General features: G+C 44.4%; 1 protein-coding gene across 3 annotated transcripts in view; it reads left to right on the forward strand.

Moving 5' to 3' along the window:
• MDGA2 (MAM domain containing glycosylphosphatidylinositol anchor 2) overlaps positions 1-19650 on the forward strand; it is a 504155-nt gene that overhangs the window by 295573 nt on the left and 188932 nt on the right. For all 3 annotated transcript variants that reach the window (XM_068130811.2, XM_068130813.2, XM_068130814.2), the window contains exons 9-10: positions 18783-19061; positions 19259-19528. In XM_068130811.2, the coding sequence (XP_067986912.1) occupies positions 18783-19061; positions 19259-19528 (549 nt within the window). The remainder of the gene's footprint in view (positions 1-18782; positions 19062-19258; positions 19529-19650) is intronic.

Consider the following 19650-nt stretch of genomic DNA (forward strand, 5'->3'; position numbering starts at 1 on the left):
TCTCTGTTTTAGCCAAAAAGGTTATAGCAGCCGTGAAAATTATGACAGCCCCCCCCAGCACCCACTCAAGTTTATTCCATTACAGTACTGTATTTCTTATGGGAAAAATTGATTTGATTTGAGTCGCCTCAATTTAAGTCGCACGTTTCAAGAACGCATGCTAGACGTAAATCGAAGTATCCCTGTCTAACTTCAGGGTTCCTTTAGGTGTTGAATGCACCTCCCCGGGGTTTTCTAAAACCGCAACAATATATATTTTTCTTACTCTTCATACATAGGCTGGCAGGATGGCCTCAAGGTATGCACAGTGCACACTCGCCTCGAATCTGTCTCACCTGGGTTTGAATCCTGACCCAGCTATAAACTGTCATCCCAGTGTTTCACAGGCAGGGTGACTCTTCAATATGTCCCTCAGATGGATTTTAAACTGGGCATCCCATCTGCTAGCATTCATTGTTCGATGTTAATGATCCCAGGGTGTTCTTCACAAAGAGTAGGCAAGTTATCGACAGCACCATGAACAAATTACAAATTTCTGCCCTAACTTCTGCTGGAGAGGCAATGGCAAACCACCCAGGACACTGCTTCAGCAGTAACAACACTGTGTAACAAAATATCGTACATTGCAATCAGAATACAGTGCATTCAGAAAGTATTCAGACCCCTTCACTTTTTCACATTTTGTTATGTTGCAGCCTTATGCTGAAATCGTTTAAATTCATTTTTTCCCCCATCAATCTACACTCAATACACCAAAATGACAAAGACAAAACAGGATTTTAGAAAGTTTTGCAAATTTATTAAAAAGAAAAAACTGAAATATCACAAGTGACACTTGAAATTTAGCTCAGGTGCTCCCATTTCTCTAGATCATCTTTGAGATGTTTCTACACCTTGATTGGAGCCCACCTGTGGTAAATTCAATTGATTGGACATGATTTGGAAAGGCACGCACCTGTCTATATAAGGTCTCACAGCTGACAATGCATATCAGAGCAAAAACCAAGCCATGAGGTCGAAGGAACTGCCTGCAGAGCTCAGAGACAGGATTGTGTCGAGGCACAGATCTGGGGAAGCCTACAAAAATATTTCTGCTGCATTGAAGGTTCCCAAGAGCACAGTGGCCTTCATAATTCTTAAATGGAAGAAGTTTGGAACAACCAGGACTCTTCCTAGAGCTGGCCGCCCCACCAGACTGAGCAATCTGGGGAGAAGGGCCTTGGTAAGAGAGGTGACCAAGAACCCGATGGTCACTCTGGCTGAGCTCCAGAGATCCTGTGTGGAGATGGGAGAAACTTCCAGAAGGACAATCATCACTGCAACACTCCACCGATCTGGGCTTTATGGCAGAGTGGCCAGACGGAAGCCAAACAGTTCAATCTTGGTTTCATAAGACCACAGAATCTTGTTTCTCACAGTCTGAGAGTCCTTCAGGTGCTTTTTTGCAAACTCCAAGCGGGCTTTCATGTGTCTTTCACTGAGGAGAGGCTTCCGTGGTTACAACCTTTAACCAAACTGGAAGTTTGCAGCGAACTCGTGATGCGATTAGGGAACTTTTCCCAGAACGGGAGCCTCCAGCAGCTAAAACCATCTGGGCGAATGTCAGAAAATACCAAGAGCATGGCACTCGCCTCAACCGCAACAAGGAGAATTCTGTTAGGAGGCACACTGGGCGATCGGAAATGAACATTGAGAGGCAGCAGTTAGGCAGCAAGTTTGGAGCATCCTAGGGATACCAGCGCAAGACGAAATGGGACGGGATTGCCTTCGGCAACATTCAACCGAATCACAAGACTGGACCTCCACCAACATCCATAACGGATTCACATCCGGCATCAACTTACACCAGGGGATTTTGCCAGGAGGCTGGTGCTTGCCAGATGGTTGATAGTACGTTGTGAAGCAGATGTCAATTTCCTGCGGTATCTCGTTATCGGCGACGAAGCTGCTTTCGCCATGGACGGCAAGGTCAATACCCATAATCTTCTTGAATATGCACCGACAGGACAACCCCCGGAATTTAATTTTGACACCAACATGAATCAACAAAAGTGGACTGTTTGGTTGGGAGTTTGTGGAAGTGGTCAGGTGATCGGACCATTTTTCTTTCAAAGGAATGTCAATAGTAACAGGTATCTGCAGATGATCAATGATGAAGTTTTACCGCAGCTGGAGGAGAACTATGAGCGACAGGTTTGTGGTGTCTTCAGATATCTCTGGTGGGCCCAAGACGGCGCCCCAGCACATCGTCTTATCGCTCTCCGAGATCGACTGAGGGAACTCTTTGGAGACCGAGTCATCGCCCTCAACCATGCAGTGGAATGGCCGCCAAGATCCCCTGACCTCACACCATGTGATTATTTCCTTTGGGGACATTTAAAGAACAAGGTGTTCATAACTCCTCCCCGTGATCCTGACGAATTGCAGGGCCGTATTCGACATGAAGTGGATGCTTTGCGCAATGACCCGGCTATGGTGAGACGAGCAGTTCAGTGCATGCTCCGCCGCTGTGAGCTTTGTGTTGAAAGGGGAGGTGGACATGCTGAAGGTGTGGGTGCATAAAGGCCAATCATTCCTGAGAAAAGTTCACATCTGACGTTCATTTTGCACCAATTATCCTGCCTTGTATCGATTAGCCAAACTTGTAAACAAATTAATCAAATGCTTGTAATTAGCCAAACTTGTAAACACGTAATAAAAACACCTCACCACCACGAAATTAAAAACACCTCACAGCCACAAAACACGTAATAAAAATACCTCACCACCACGAAATTAAAAACACCTCACAGCCACAAAACACGTAATAAAAACACACCACCACAAAATTAAAAACACCTCACCACCACAAAATTAAAAACACCTCACAGCCATAAAACACGTAATAAAAATACCTCACCACCACAAAATTAAAAACACCTCACAGCCATAAAACACGTAATAAAAACACCTCACCACCACGAAATTAAAAATACCTCACAGCCATAAAACACGTAATAAAAACACCTCACCACCACGAAATTAAAAACACCTCACAGCCATAAAACACGTAATAAAAACACCTCACCACCACAAAATTAAAAACACCTCACAGCCATAAAACACGTAATAAAAACACCTCACCACCACGAAATTAAAAACACCTCACACCCATAAAACACGTAATAAAAATACCTCACCACCACAAAATTAAAAATACCTCACAGCCATAAAACACGTAATAAAAATACCTCACCACCACGAAATTAAAAACACCTCACCACCACGAAATTAAAAACACCTCACCACCACAAAATTAAAAACACCTCACCACCACGAAATTAAAAACACCTCACCACCACGAAATTAAAAACACCTCACCACCACGAAATTAAAAACACCTCACCACCACGAAATTAAAAACACCTCACCACCACAAAATTAAAAATACCTCACAGCCATAAAACACATAATAAAAATACCTCACCACCACAAAATTAAAAACACCTCACAGCCACAAAACACGTAATAAAAATACCTCACCACCACAAAATTAAAAACACCTCACAGCCATAAAACACGTAATAAAAATACCTCACCACCACGAAATTAAAAACACCTCACAGCCACAAAACACGTAATAAAAACACCTCACCACCACGAAATTAAAAATACCTCACAGCCATAAAACACGTAATAAAAATACCTCACCACCACGAAATTAAAAACACCTCACAGCCATAAAACACGTAATAAAAACACCTCACAGCCATAAAACACGTAATAAAAACACCTCACCACTACGAAATTAAAAACACCTCATAGCCATAAAACACGTAATAAAAACACCTCACCACCACGAAATTAAAAACACCTCACAGCCACAAAACACGTAATAAAAACACCTCATAGCCATAAAACACGTAATAAAAACACCTCACCACCACAAAATTAAAAACGAAATTGAAAACACCTCACAGCCATAAAACATGTAATAAAACACCTCACAGCCATAAAACACATTATAAAAACACCTCACAGCCATAAAACACATTATAAAAACACCTCACAGCCATAAAACAGTTAATAAAAACACCTCACAGCCACGAAATTAAAAACACCTCACAGCCACAAAACACGTAATAAAAATACCTCACCACCACGAAATTAAAAACACCTCACAGCCACAAAACACGTAATAAAAACACCTCACCACCACGAAATTAAAAACACCTCACAGCCATAAAACACGTAATAAAAACACCTCACAGCCATAAAACACGTAATAAAAACACACCACCACAAAATTAAAAACGCCTCACAGCCATAAAACAGTTAATAAAAACACCTCACAGCCATAAAACACGTAATAAAAACACACCACCACAAAATTAAAAACGCCTCACAGCCATAAAACATGTAATAAAACACCTCACAGCCATAAAACACATTATAAAAACACCTCACAGCCATAAAACACATTATAAAAACACCTCACAGCCATAAAACAGTTAATAAAAACACCTCACAGCCACGAAATTAAAAACACCTCACAGCCACAAAACACGTAATAAAAACACCTCACCACCACGAAATTAAAAACACCTCACCACCACGTCATGCAAAAACACCTCACCACCAAGTAATTCAAAACACCTCACCACCAAGTAATTAAAAACACCTCATTGCCATAAAACACGTAATAAAAACACCTCACCACCACAAAATTAAAAACGAAATTGAAAACACCTCACAGCCATAAAACATGTAATAAAACACCTCACAGCCATAAAACACATTATAAAAACACCTCACAGCCATAAAACAGTTAATAAAAACACCTCACAGCCACGAAATTAAAAACACCTCACAGCCACAAAACACGTAATAAAAACACCTCACCACCACGAAATTAAAAACACCTCACCACCACGTCATGCAAAAACACCTCACCACCAAGTAATTCAAAACACCTCACCACCAAGTAATTTAAAACACCTCACAGCCATAAAACACGTAATAAAAACACCTCACCACCACAAAATTAAAAACACCTCACCACCACGAAATTGAAAACACCTCACAGCCATAAAACACGTAACAAAAACACCTCACCACCACAAAATTAAAAACGCCTCACAGCCATAAAACACGTAATAAAAACACCTCACAACCACGAAATTAAACACACCTCACCACCACATCATTTAAAAACACCTCACCACCAAGTAATTCAAAACACCTCACCACCACGTAATTCAAAACACCTCATCACCAACTAATTCAAAACACCTCACCACCACATAATTAAAAACACCTCACCACCACGTCATTTAAAACACCTCACCACCAAGTAATTCAAAACACCTCACCACCACGTAATTCAAAACACCTCACCACCACGTAATTCAAAACACCTCACCACCACGTCATTTAAAAACACCTCACCACCACATCATTTAAAAACACCTCACCACCACGTCATTTAAAAACACCACCACCACATAATTCAAAATACCTCATCACCACGTGATTCAAAACCACCACAACGTTATTAAAAACACTTCACAACCAGGGAAACAAAGTTTGAGGGAGTCGTTAAGTGACAAGACAGACACTGACTGCCCAGATGTGTAGATATCTATCTATAATTCCACTAATCTCTGTGTGTATGTTTGTTTGTATGTTTGTATGTTTGTATGTTTGTCTGTGACCGCTGTTTCTCGACAACTACCGGTCCGATATACTTGAAACCTGCCAGGTATATTGCTGGGGACCCGAGGATGTGCCTTTTCAAGGTTTTAAATTAATCGCAGAAGTAGTTACCGAGCTATGTCCAAAAAACGATTCAACCAATCAGAGAGCAGCGAGCTATCACGTGTGCCGAACGTGGCGAACAGACTCTGCCTCGGATGGCACATTTGAGAGCGTATTCATTTATTTCCCGTCGGCAAACTATGTTGCCGTTAAACTATGTTTTAAAACTAATTAAAACTAATTTGTGATTCATCGTATTCATCGCTTCACATTTGCGACAGTGAAGACTTCACTTCCGGCAGCCAATCACAGAACGCGTTGTTGCGAGCCCGAGAGCCTGCGCCATTACGGTTCGTAATTCGATTTCTTCCGGAGAAAATAATAATTTCTCGATTTCTTATGCGCATTATTTCTCCCAATTCAGTCAGAGCGAAGGGCGGAAGCGAAGAGCGTTGTTTTTTTTGTTTACGGGCGTACGGGCGGGGTAGAGCGTACGGGTAGCGTTTTTTTTTTTTTTTGGCAAGGAACGGGCACCCACGTACGGGCATGCCCTAGTATAGATAAATGACTGTACCCGAGTTGCCGTTTTGTCATGGTTTAAACCAATTATAATTCAAACAATTATTTTGCACATATGTATTTGTAATATACGTGATATCACATTTTATAAACAATTGAAGTTGAAAGCTTAAGTTGAAAAAATAATTTTTTCCCGAAAAAATTCCAAAAAAAAGAAACCAAAAAAAGGAAATTTTTTCAAAGAAAATACCCTAAGGACATTCCGACGGGAGAGATATGTACATACCAGAAGTTTGGTACGATTTCACAAAGGTTTAAGAAAGTAGTTAAGTGACAAGACAAGACAAGACAGACACTGCACAGATATATATATATATATATATATATATATATATATATATATATATATATATATATATATATATATACGTATATATCACTTTTTTTTTCTTTCTTTTTTTTTCCCCCACCTGTAAGTCACCTTTTTCCCCTGTAAGCTGCGCTTCACTTCGGTTGAACTTGGGGACGACTAAGAAGAAGACCTTTGTTGGTCGAAAGCTTGTCGAAAATTAAAGATCGACGTCCTGAAGCTACGTCCTCGTCTGATTTAATCTCCCGATTATTTATTTAATGCAAATGAGACGCCCTGCTCGTACTGTGGAGTTTCTATTTCACACAGTTATATATATATGTATATATGTATATATATATATATATATATACATACATACATACATACGTACGTACGTACATACATACATACGTACATACATACATATATATATATATATATATATATATATATATATATATATATAATATATATATATATATATATATATATATATATATATATACATATATATATATATATATATATATATATATATATATATATATATATATATATATATATATATATATATAATATGTATGTATGTTGTATGCTTGCCCTCACCTTCGTCTTTCCGATATTCACCTTCAGATCTTTTGTCTCCATACATTCCTTCCACTTGTTCATATTTTCCTTCAGTCCATCCATACTTTCCGCAATCAACACCAGATCATCTGCATACAACAACTCCCATGGTACACCCTCCTTTACGTTCTGAGCCAGCACCTCCATCACAGCGACAAATAGTAGTGGACTTAGTACCGACCCCTGGTGCACTCCCACCTTCACCTCAAACTCACCACTGTTCCCGTCCTTCGTCCTTACAGCTGTGCATGCTCTTGTGTACATTGCCATCACTACTCTGATCAACCATTCCTCCAATCCTAACTTCCTCAATGCCCATGTCAATACTTCACGTGGAACGTGGAACGTGGAACCCTATCGAATGCTTTCTCCAGATCAACAAACCCAAGAAACAACTTCTTACTCTTCTCCATGTACTTCTCCTGCAACTGCCTCACAATATAGAGCGCGTCTGTCGTTCCTCTTCCTGGCATAAATCCAAACTGCATTTCGTCGATCTTCACCTTCTTCCTTATCCTCCTCACCAACACCCTTTCCTATACCTTCATTCCATGCTCCAATAACTTTATCGCTCGGTACGAGCCACACTCCAGAGGGTCACCTTTCCCCTTGTATAGAGGGACGAGGGTACTCAGTTCCCAATCCACTGGAATGCGGCCTTCTTTCACCACCAGATTACAGATCTCTGTCATTTTCTTCACACCCCAACTTCCTGATGCCTTCAACATATCTCCCACAACCTCCGTCGGCCCTCCCGCTTTTCTAATCTTCATTGCTTTTATCGCTTCCTCAACTTCCTTCTCAGTTATCTTCTCTGCCAGTCCTAAAACTGGGTTACTCTCTATGTTGCCATCCCATTCACTCTCTGTATTCAACAGCATTTCCATATATCTTTTCCATCTTCCTTTAATTCCATCTGGGTCCACAACGATTTGTCTCACTTCATCCTTCAAGCAACTCACCCCCATAACATCACACCTCTCTTTCGCTATCTGCTTTGCAATCCTGAATACCGCTCTCTGACCCGCTTCCGAATCCAAGAGTTCTCCGAACAGTTTCCTACATGCCTCCTGTGCCTTTGCTACCTCTTTCTTTGCAGCCTTCTTGGCTGCCTTATAAGTTTCATGCTCTGCTTTTTCTGCTCCCGTACCCTTCGCCTTCTGCCACTCCTTGAACTTCTTCCTCTTCTCGTCAATCCTCTTTCCAACTTCATCATCCCACCACCATGTTTCCGAGTGCCTCGGTGGTCCTTTTGTCCATCCACATACCTCACCAACGGCTCCCAACAGACTATCTTTCATTGACATCCAACCACTTTCAAGCTCAACCACATCATCCTCTACCCGACTCAGCCTCTCTTTTAATGCCTCCCTTACTGTCACCTCTTTCAATCTCCACACCTTCATTCTCGGTTGGTACTTCACCCGCCGAGCTCTCCTCGCGCCTTTCACCCTTATGTCGCAGACAACCAAGTGGTGCTGTGAAACATCCTCCTCCCCCGGGATCACCTTTGTTTCCCGGAGGTGCCCCCTATCTCACCTACGCACCATCAGGTCGTCAACGGTTGTCGTCGAACCACCTGACGTGTATGTAAGAAGCGTATTATCCTCTTTCTGGAACTGAGTATTACAAATCAACAAATCAGCTCCATTAGCAAACTCCAAAATCCTTTCACCTTCTCCATTTCTCACACCATATCCATAACCCCCATGAACTCCCTCAAAACCATCCATACTCCTTCCCACATGTCCATTTAGGTCTCCTCCTACCACAACAACTTCCTCATCTTTCACGTTTTCCATCAGCTTCTCTATCGCACACCAGAACTTGTCCTTCTCTTCATCGCTCCGACCAACCTCCGGAGCATATCCCGAGATGACGTTCACCAAGAGCTTTCCAATCATCATTTTCACCATCATCAACCTTTCACTCACTCTAGTCACACTCACCACACTGTCTACAAACTCCTCAGAAAACAGGACACCAACACCATTCACGCCCTCCGGGCACCCTTGCCACACAAACTTATATTTCTGTCCCTGCCTGCCCTTCACCATTCTCACACCACTTCCCTTCCATCTCGTCCCTTGCACACACCATATGTCCACTCTTCTTCTGATCAATACTTCCACAACTTCTCCTGATCTCCCTATCATTGTCCCTACATTCCATGCCCCAAACCTCAGAAACTGATCTCCACTTCGGGCTGTACCCTGCCCATATACAACAACAACAACAGGCATTTGAAGGCCATTTTCCCTGCAAGAGCGGGGGTTAGCCTTGCGGTCCCCATGACAATCTTCTCCATTTTGCCCTATTTTCTGCATCTCCCCTTGTTAACCCCCTTGCCCACATTTCTTCTTCGACCATCTTTAGCCAAGTCTTTCTCGGTCTTCCCCGTCCTCTACTTCCTTCCACATTCATTTCCATCACTCTTCTCAACCAGTCACTTTCATCCTTCCTCAACACATGACCAAACCATCTCAACCTGTTCCTCTTCACAGCATCCATCGCAGGCTCTATTCCCATCAGCTTTCGCAATTCATCATTTGTCTTCCTCTCTCTCAACGATACTCCACACATCCACCGAACCATTCGCATTTCCACCCTTTCCAGCCTTCGTTGCTGCTCTACGTTCATTACCCATGTCTTGCTCCCATAAATCATAACACTTCTCACATATGCAGCATACACCTTTCCCTTCAGCTTCAACGACACTCCCCTCCTCGTCAACATGCCACCGACCATATGTACCCTGCCCATATGTAGTTGTAATTGTCATGGTTCTCTTTTTGAGGCAATGTTTTTATGGCCGGATGCCCTTCCTGACGCCAACCCTCTTAGTCGCCTCTTACGACACACAGGGATACGGTGTACCTATTCTAAACCAGGGTATTAGGCCTCAGCAATGCCCTGACATAATCATAGGAGCTCTGGGTATCCTGGTGCTTACTCATGGCAGCTAATGAATGTTTTAATTCGTCTTGGATGCACCAACATAACATTAGTTTTTTTATTTATTATTGTTGTTTTTAAGTTTAATGTAGGATTGCATAATTTGTTTATGATCTTCCTTGCATAAAAGTTGGGAAACATAAAAACCAAAACAATGTGAAGGAGCAAACATGATTGTGCTGTTTAAAAAAGGAAGCAAGAAAGACCTGAAGTATACCGACCATTTCCTTATTTCATGCATGCACAAGTTGTTTATTGAAATTATCTCCATCAGACTTCAATTTATGTTTGATAGAAATCAACCAATGAGCAAGCAGAATTCAGAAGTCACTATAACGGTACCTGTACTCAGTATATAGAGAGCATACCTCCGCCAGGCTGAACACTTTACGTTTTGTAAAACCTGAAACAAAATTGTATTGGCTTGTTCTCGTCGCTGAACCAACTCATCCACCTAGTTTCGTCCGAATCTGCCAATAACGTTTTTGAGATATCGTGATGTACATAATTTTTAGCCGTTTCCCTCAATTGTGAAAATCACTTTAAAACTCGTTTCCGTATCTGGATCATCACCAAGATCGAATCAATTCTTCATTGTCATACACCCAACCTGTCCACCAAAGTTCGTCTGAATCTGTCAATAACATTTTGAAATATGCCTACAGACAAAAAACAATCAGGGGTTAAAACTTAACCTCCAGCCACCTTTGTGGCACAGGTAAATATTCAACTCCAGAGCATGTTCATGTCGGCTAACCCCCGCTCTAGCAGGGAAAATGGCCTTAAAATGTCTGTTGTTGTTGTGTACATCATGTTCATATCCCTAAAGATTTAGAGGAAAATGTCACAAATACACCAAAACATTGTGTATTGTGTTCATTGACTATGAAAAGTCTCTCGACCCATTTGATACACAATCGATATTATAAAAGGAGCCATGTTTGTCTGTCTTTCTCTTTGTTGTGCTCTAACTTGAGAACGGATTAAGCGATTTAAATGAAACCAATGATGGTGGATTCAGGGAACTCCCAGGAAGGTTTTGTGATGCAAAAAATGTTGTTGTTTTTAATCTATAGGTACATGGGCACATGTGGTGAAACTGCAAACGCCAACTTGCGACACTGGTTATCGTGGCGGGATCTCCCAGGAAACATTTTTTGTCCCTGCTCTATACATTAGCAAACACAGCTATACCGAGGAAACGGAAAGCGGGAAAGCCCCGTTCTTTAGCATTAACGCAAAGGCAGAGACGAGGAGACATTCGAGTTTGTTTCTCGGCATGGCCCGTGCCTGTTATGTACCCCAGCCTGTTTGATCAAAAGAAAGAAGAGAGGGGAGGGTGAGAAATTATTTTTACTTTGACCTTCCACTTCGTGTGTTGTTGTATATTATTCACAATTCAGCATCTTAAAAGGCCGTAATTAATATCCTATTAACAATCTCCCTACTCACTGAATGTATCGCTAGGCCACTATCTATACACCGCCTAATTTTATTTTCCCCATTAACAACATTTTTATTTATATATTTTGCAATTACACAAAGATTGGTATTCCCATCAGCGAAGCGAAGGGCATCTAGTCATTAAATTATCATTACCATCGAACCATAGAATAGGGCATCAGTCACCATAGAAGGGTATTCAACTACAGACCCAGCAACTACAGACCAATCAGCCTTCTCCCAATTATCAGCAAAGTCATGGAATCCATCATTGCTTCAGATATGAAATCTTTCCTCTTCTCCAATGGCTTGATCTCTGATCATCAATTTGGTTTCAGACCTGGTCACTCTACTCTGGACATGCTGCTTCTGCTTTCTCAACAATGGATGGAGGTCCTCAATGCCAAACAGGAAATTAGAGCTGTCTCCCTTGACATTTCACGTGCCTTCGATACGGTCTGGCACCCAGCTCTGCTCAACAAACTCTCCTCTTTTGGTATCCATGGAAATCTCCACGCATGGCTGGCGGACTTCCTCTCTAGTTGTAGTCAACATGTGGCTCTGAATGGGTTTCTCTCATCTCCTCTTCCTGTTCAGGCTGGAGTTCCCCAAGGCAGTGTTCTGGGCCCTGTGCTTTTTCTGGTCTTCATCAATGATCTCTCCGACTCTCTTGAAAATCCTCTCTATCTCTTTGCTGATGACTCTACTCTCTGTCGCTCCATTCTTCATCCCTCAGATCGGCAGTCTGCAGCCTCCTCACTCTCTGCAGACCTGGACAAAATCACAGACTGGGCAAACAAGTGGAACATGTCTTTCAATCCTGACAAATCTCACACTCTTACGATGTCTCTCCGAAAAGACCGACTGGACAACCCTCCCATCCATTTTCTGAATAATCCTCTCCAAGAAGTTCTGTCACTCAAGCTTTTGGGTCTCACTATCTGCCATGATCTTTCCTGGGAAAACCACATTTCAAATCTGGCCTCCAAAGCCAGTCGCCGACTGGGCATCCTCCGTTGTGCGAAGTCCTTCCTTGGCACACCTGAGCTCCTCACCACATACAAGGCTTTCATCCGCAGCTCAATGGAATACTGCTCTCCTCTCTGGGCTGGTGCTCCTGCCTCACACCTAGCTTGTCTTCCCGCTGTTGAAACCAAAGCATTCAGAATCATTGGAATCTCCTCATTGGAATTGGAATCTCTCTGGCCATTCTCAGAGAGCCTCCTCAGCGTCGACGAGTCTGGCATTTCACTCAGGCCGACTGGGACGGTCTTCAAGCAGCCATCAATCGTCTGGATTGGTCTCCCGTCTCCGCTGCCTCTGACATCGGTTCTTCCTGGGAATTCTTCCAAAGCAAACTGATCTCTCTCATGCACAGATTTATCCCATCTCGCCTTCAGTTGTCTTATCCTTCCTCCCGTCCATGGTGCACTGGGTCTTGTGGTGGGGCGGTTGCCCTGAAACAACTTGCCTTTGCTTCTTGGAAGGCTGATCCAACTGAAGGAAATCTCAGTTCCTTCCACCAAGCTCGGAGCGGGTGTGTGTCTACCCTCAGGAGTGCCAGGAAGCACTATCTCTCCTCACTCAAGAATGAACTCTCAAACCTGTCTCCTTCCTCCGGATCCTGGTGGCATCTGGTCGGGTCCGTTTCTGGTGTTTGTTCCCCCTCCATCCCCTCCCTTACCTCAAATGGCCACACAGTTGACATCGCACCTGACAAAGCCGAATGCCTCAACTCTGTGTTCGCCTCGAAATCCTTAGTCCCGGGCCCATCTCTCTCTGTTCCCACCTTTCCCAGTCGAACCCAAATGCTCCTGGACTCTGTGTCCTTCTCTCCTGACAAGGTGGAGGAGTTTTTGTCAAACCTCGACTCTGATTCTGCAACTGGACCAGACGGCGTCAGCCCACGGGTCCTAAAATCCTGCTCTGCCGCTCTATCTCACCCTCTCTCTGTTCTTTTCACCCTATCTTTTGCTCAAGGTCATCTGCCAGCATCCTGGAAATCAGCTAACATTACCGCTTTACACAAAAAAGGTGCAAGGGCAGATCCTTGCAGCTACAGACCAATCAGCCTGCTCCCGATTGTCGGCAAAGTCATGGAATCCATCATTGCTTCGGATATGGAATCTTTCCTCTTCTCCAATGACTTGATCTCTGATCATCAATTTGGTTTCGGACCGGGTCGCTCTGCTCTGGACATGCTGCTTCTGCTGTCTCGACAATGGATGGAGGTCCTGAATGCCAGGCAGGAGGTCGGAGCTGTCTCCCTTGACATATCAGGGGCCTTTGATGGGGTCTGGCGCCCGGCTCTGCTCACCAGACTCTCCTCCTATGGTGTCCATGGAGATCTCCATGCATGGCTTGCGGACTTCCTCTCTGGTCGTGGTCAGCGTGTGGCCCTGGATGGATTTCTCTCATCTCCCCTTCCTGTTCGGGCTGGAGTTCCCCAGGGAAGTGTGCTGGGCCCTGTGCTTTTTCTGGTCTTTATCAATGATCTCTCTGACTCTCTGGAGGATCCTCTCTGTCTCTTTGCTGATGACTCCGCTCTCTGCCGCTCCATTCCTCTTCCCTCGGATGGGCAGTCTGCAGCCTCCTCACTCTCTGAGGACCTGGACAAAATCACAGACTGGTCAGGCGGGTGGAGCATGTCTTTCAATCCTGCCAAATCTCACTCTCTTACTATGTCTCTCCGAAAAGATCGACTGGACAACCCTCCCATCTACTTTCTCAACAATCCTCTCCAAGAAGTTCTGTCACTCAGGCTTTTGGGTCTCACTATCTGCCATGATCTTTTTTGGGAAAACCACATTTCCAAGCTGGCCTCCAGGGCCGGTCGCCGACTGGGCATCCTCCGTCGTGCGAAGTCCTTCCTCGGCACACCTGAGCTCCTCACCACATACAAGGCTTTCATCCGCAGCTCAATGGAATACTGTTCTCCCCTATGGGCTGGTGCTCCTGCCTCACACCTGGCTCGGCTTCACGCTGTTGAATCCAAAGCTTTCAAAATCATTGGAATCTCCCGCGATGAAGCTATCTCTGAGGGCCTTTCACTCACTCACCGCAGGCAGGTAGGTGGTCTTTCTGTCTTCTACCGACTCCTCTCCGGCCTTGCTCCCCCAGCTCTCTCCGTGCTCTGTCCCCCAAATATTCCTACAGGTCGCACAAGATCTGCCAGCAACCCTCTGATGGTTAAACTGCCGAAATCTCGGCTCTCTGCTCACCTTCACTCTTTCATTCCTCTTTTCTTCCGCCTGTGGAACAAACTCCCACACTCCCTTCAATCCCTCTCCTCCCTCCAGGTCTTTAAAACAGCTGTTCACCACCATCTCTTATCTTCCCCCATCCATAACCTTGATCTTTTCTACCCCCACTAATTCACCCCAGATCCACCTTGTTTGAAATTCCAACTTATTTCCTGGAAATCCTGGCAGTGTCCATATGTTTATACCTCTCCCACCCCCCCCCTTCACATGCCTCCCCCCCTTCACATGCCTCCCCCCTTCACATGCCTCCCCCCCAAAGCCCTCTCCCTCCCACAGATCTCTCGATGTCTCCATGTCTCTCGGTCCCTGCTCTCAAATGTTGTGTTTGTGTCCTTCCCCCTCTCTCCCCATCTTGTCTACCGCTCCCGATGTTATTTGTTTTATGTGTCTGTTTGTCTTTCTGTGTGATTAATTTTCGCTCTTTCACGAGCCTCGATCTTGTATACAAAAAAAAAAAAAAAAAAAATCTCCCGCGATGAAGCTAACTCCAAGGGCCTCTCACTCACTCACCGCAGGCAGGTTGGTGGTCTTTCCGTCTTCTACCGACTCCTCTCTGGCCTTGCCCCCCAGGCTCTCTCTGGGCTCTGTCCTGCAAATATTCCTACAGGTCGCACAAGATCTGCCTGCAACCCTCTTATGGTTAAACTGCCATAATCAAGACTCTCTGCTCACCTTCACTCCTTCATTCCTCTTTTCTCCCGCCTCTGGAACAAACTCCCTCACTCTCTTCAATCCCACTCCACCCTCCAGGTCTTTAAAACAGCTGTTCACCACCATCTCTTATCCTCCCCCATCCAAAACCTTGATCTTTTCTACCCCCGCTAATTTCACCCCAATTCCCCTTTTTTGAAATACCAACTGCTGTCCTGGAAGTCCTTGGTGTCCTTGTGTTTTATACTTCTCCCCCCCCCCCCCCCCCTTCCCACGCCTCCTCCCCCCAAGCCCTCTCCCTTCCACACATCTCCCTGCTCTCAAATGTTGTGTTTGTGTGCTTCCCCTTCTCTCCCCATCTTGTCTTCCGCTCCCTCTTTTTATATATTTTGTTTGTCTGGTTGATTTGTTTGTGAAGTAAATGTTAGCTCTTTCACGAGCCTCGATTCAGTATCCAAAAAAAAAAAAAAAAAAAAAAATCGTCATTATTAAAAGCACTGGATATACAAGGCATTGGAAGCAAGAGTACATAAAGATATTAAATAAATATTTTTACAGATAATAATGTGACTGTACACATAAACTGTCACAAAACAAGCAATAGCATCCACATAAGCAATGGTGCAAGACAATAGGGGATCCAATATCACCGAAGATGTTTATAGCCAGACTGGCGTCCATATTCTGCAACATGTACAGAAAAACATGGAAGAACAATAGGACTGAAGAAACATTGCAACATTGAAGGAAAAAGGTATCAAAGTAACTGGCAGAGTTTCAAATCCAAGCTTGAGAGCTTGGAGGAGAATGTACGTACCTTTCGAGTCTAGGCCCTAAGAGTAGACAACAATGTAAGTGATTAATTTGAAGAATATATTCATCAAGGCCAAAATTTTAGTTTAAAAGAAAAATAACAGAAACTATATATAACAAGAATTAAGTTTGGTTGGAAAACTTTTTGGCTTAATACAATAACGTTCTAAAGAGCAACATATCTATCGGCTTGAAATAATAAATATTAATGAATGCATTCTATCGATAATGATGTATGGAACAGAAACCTGGACCCTTGCTACCAAATAAAATGGAAAATCACAGCAGCTTATATAAATATAGAAAGAAGCATGCTATTACGTACACTTTGATAGGAAAACTAATAAATGGGTTAGATAACATCCTGGAGTCCAGGGCATATTTGAGATGGTCAATGGTAGCAAATGGCAGTAGGCTGGTCACATTAGCAGTGAGTGGACAATGGACGGGTGAGCATTAGCAGTGGAGTGGACAATGGACGGGTGAGCATTAGCAGTGGAGTGGACAATGGACGGGTGAGCATTAGCAGTAGAGTGGACAATGGATGGGTGAGCATTAGCCGTGGAGTGGACAATGGACGGGTGAGCATTAGCAGTGGAGTGGACAATGGACGGTGAGCATTAGCAGTGGAGTGGACAATGGACGGGTGAGCATTAGCAGTGGAATGGACAATGGACGGGTGAGCATTAGCAGTGGAGTGGACAATGGACGGGTGAGCATTAGCAGTGGAGTGGACAATGGATAGGTGAGCATTAGCAGTGGAGTTGACAATGGACGGGTAAGCATTAGCAGTGGAGTGGACAATGGACAGGTGAGCATTAGCAGTGGAATGGACAATGGACGGGTGAGCATCAGTGGAGTGGACAATGGACAGGTGAGCATAAGCAGTGAAGTGGACAATGGACGGGTGAGCATAAGCAGTGGAGTGGATCATGGACGGGTGAGCTTTAGCAGTGGAGTGGACAAAGGATGGGTGAGCATTATCAGTGGAGTGGACAATGGATGGGTGAGCATCAGTGGAGTGGACAATGGACGGGTGAGCATAAGCAGTGAAGTGGACAATGGACGGGTGAGCATTAGCAGTGGAGTGGACAATGGACGGGTGAGCATAAGCAGTGGAGTGGACAATGGACGGGTGAGCATTAGCAGTGGAGTGGATAATGGACGGGTGAGCATTAGCAGTGGAGTGGACAATGGATGGGTGAGCATTAGCAGTGGAGTGGACAATGGACGGGTGAGCATTAGCAGTGGAGTGGACAATGGACGGGTGAGCATTAGCAGTGGAGTGGACAATGGACGGGTGAGTATTAGCAGTGGAGTGGACAATGGACGGGTGAGCATTAGCAGTGGAGTGGACAATGGACGGGTGAGCATAAGCAGTGGAGTGGACAATGGACGGGTGAGCATTAGCAGTGGAGTGGATAATGGACGGGTGAGCATTAGCAGTGGAGTGGACAATGGATGGGTGAGCATTATCAGTGGAGTGGACAATGGATGGGTGAGCATCAGTGGAGTGGACAATGGACGGGTGAGCATAAGCAGTGAAGTGGACAATGGACGGGTGAGCATTAGCAGTGGAGTGGACAATGGACGGGTGAGCATAAGCAGTGGAGTGGACAATGGACGGGTGAGCATTAGCAGTGGAGTGGATAATGGACGGGTGAGCATTAGCAGTGGAGTGGACAATGGATGGGTGAGCATTAGCAGTGGAGTGGACAATGGACGGGTGAGCATTAGCAGTGGAGTGGACAATGGACGGGTGAGCATTAGCAGTGGAGTGGACAATGGACGGGTGAGTATTAGCAGTGGAGTGGACAATGGACGGGTGAGCATTAGCAGTGGAGTGGACAATGGACGGGTGAGCATAAGCAGTGGAGTGGACAATGGACGGGTGAGCATTAGCAGTGGAGTGGATAATGGACGGGTGAGCATTAGCAGTGGAGTGGACAATGGATGGGTGAGCATTAGCAGTGGAGTGGACAATGGACGGGTGAGCATTAGCAGTGGAGTGGACAATGGACGGGTGAGCATTAGCAGTGGAGTGGACAATGGACGGGTGAGCAGTGGACTGAAAACAGCTGATGATGATTAATCTATGTTCTCGGGATGTCATAATGATGTCCAAGTAAAAGTCCATGCATGGTTGATTGTTACACTACAGTGCTTTAAAATGTTTGGGCCATATTGTTTCTGTCGTTCACCCATAATCACATGTGAACCACCTTGTATTGATATAATTTGTCATTTTGTCATCCCGTTTTCCATTCCATTTCTACCTGTTTGTCCATTCAACCCTTTGTTAATGTGTAATACCTTCACTTCATGTTGCGTGGCTTTCCATCGGTGTGAAACATTTGTTATTTATTTACATCTGCATGTATGGTTATAAACGACTGTTTCCGTGCGTGGATGTGTGTTCGCAGTTCCTCCCTCGGTGTCTGTACCACCGAACCGAGCTCGACTCCGGATACGAGAAGGTAAAGATGCCGAACTGCAATGCGAGGTGCATGGCAAACCTAAGCCCGTGCTGCGATGGTGCCGCATCGATAAAGACTGCACAGATCCTGTCGAAACGTATGATGGGATCCTTCACCTCCGCAATGTGTCTCGAACAGCGTCTGGTGTCTATCGCTGTCAGACAAGCCCTTACAACGGATTCAATGTCCCTCCACGCGAAGCCCAAGTGGAATTAGAGGTCTTGTGTAAGTTGTATAAACTCACTTGCATTTGTATCACCAATATCAAAGAGATTGTTTGTAAAGTTAGTTTTGAAAATGAGAATGATAGGATCATGGCATCATTTGGACCTTGACATTTTCCAAACATACACTAAAAAATTTTTTTTCCTCTTTTTCACCTTTCCCTTCCGTTCCTCCTATGCAATTCCTTTGCCCTCAAGACCCACCCCCCGTCTTTCCACAAACATTGGAGTTGCGGCAGGCACTTGGTCGGTCAGTGTCGCTGCGCTGTAATGTGGAACGTGGAAAAGGCTGGCGCCCATTACGCTACGAGTGGCGACTAGACGGCTCGCTTCTAAGCTCTGCACGTTACGATGCTGCCGACCCAAGTCTCTATGATATTGAGAAATTGTCGAACCGAGACTATGGAGTTTACAACTGCTCTGTGTCAAATGAAGCTGGGACAAGCAGCTGCATCTTCTCTGTAAATGGTACGTGCTCGATCAATTGAAAACTGAAGTGCTGCTCAGTCCCTTCCTTTCTTTCCCTTTTCTTTTTCTCCCCCTTTCCCTCCTCTCTCCCCTCCTCACTTCCACCCCCTCCTCCCTTCTGC

Source organism: Myxine glutinosa, chromosome 11 (assembly GCF_964187855.1).
Source record: "Myxine glutinosa chromosome 11, kmMyxGlut1.1, whole genome shotgun sequence".
Classification (NCBI taxonomy): Eukaryota; Metazoa; Chordata; class Myxini; order Myxiniformes; family Myxinidae; genus Myxine; species Myxine glutinosa.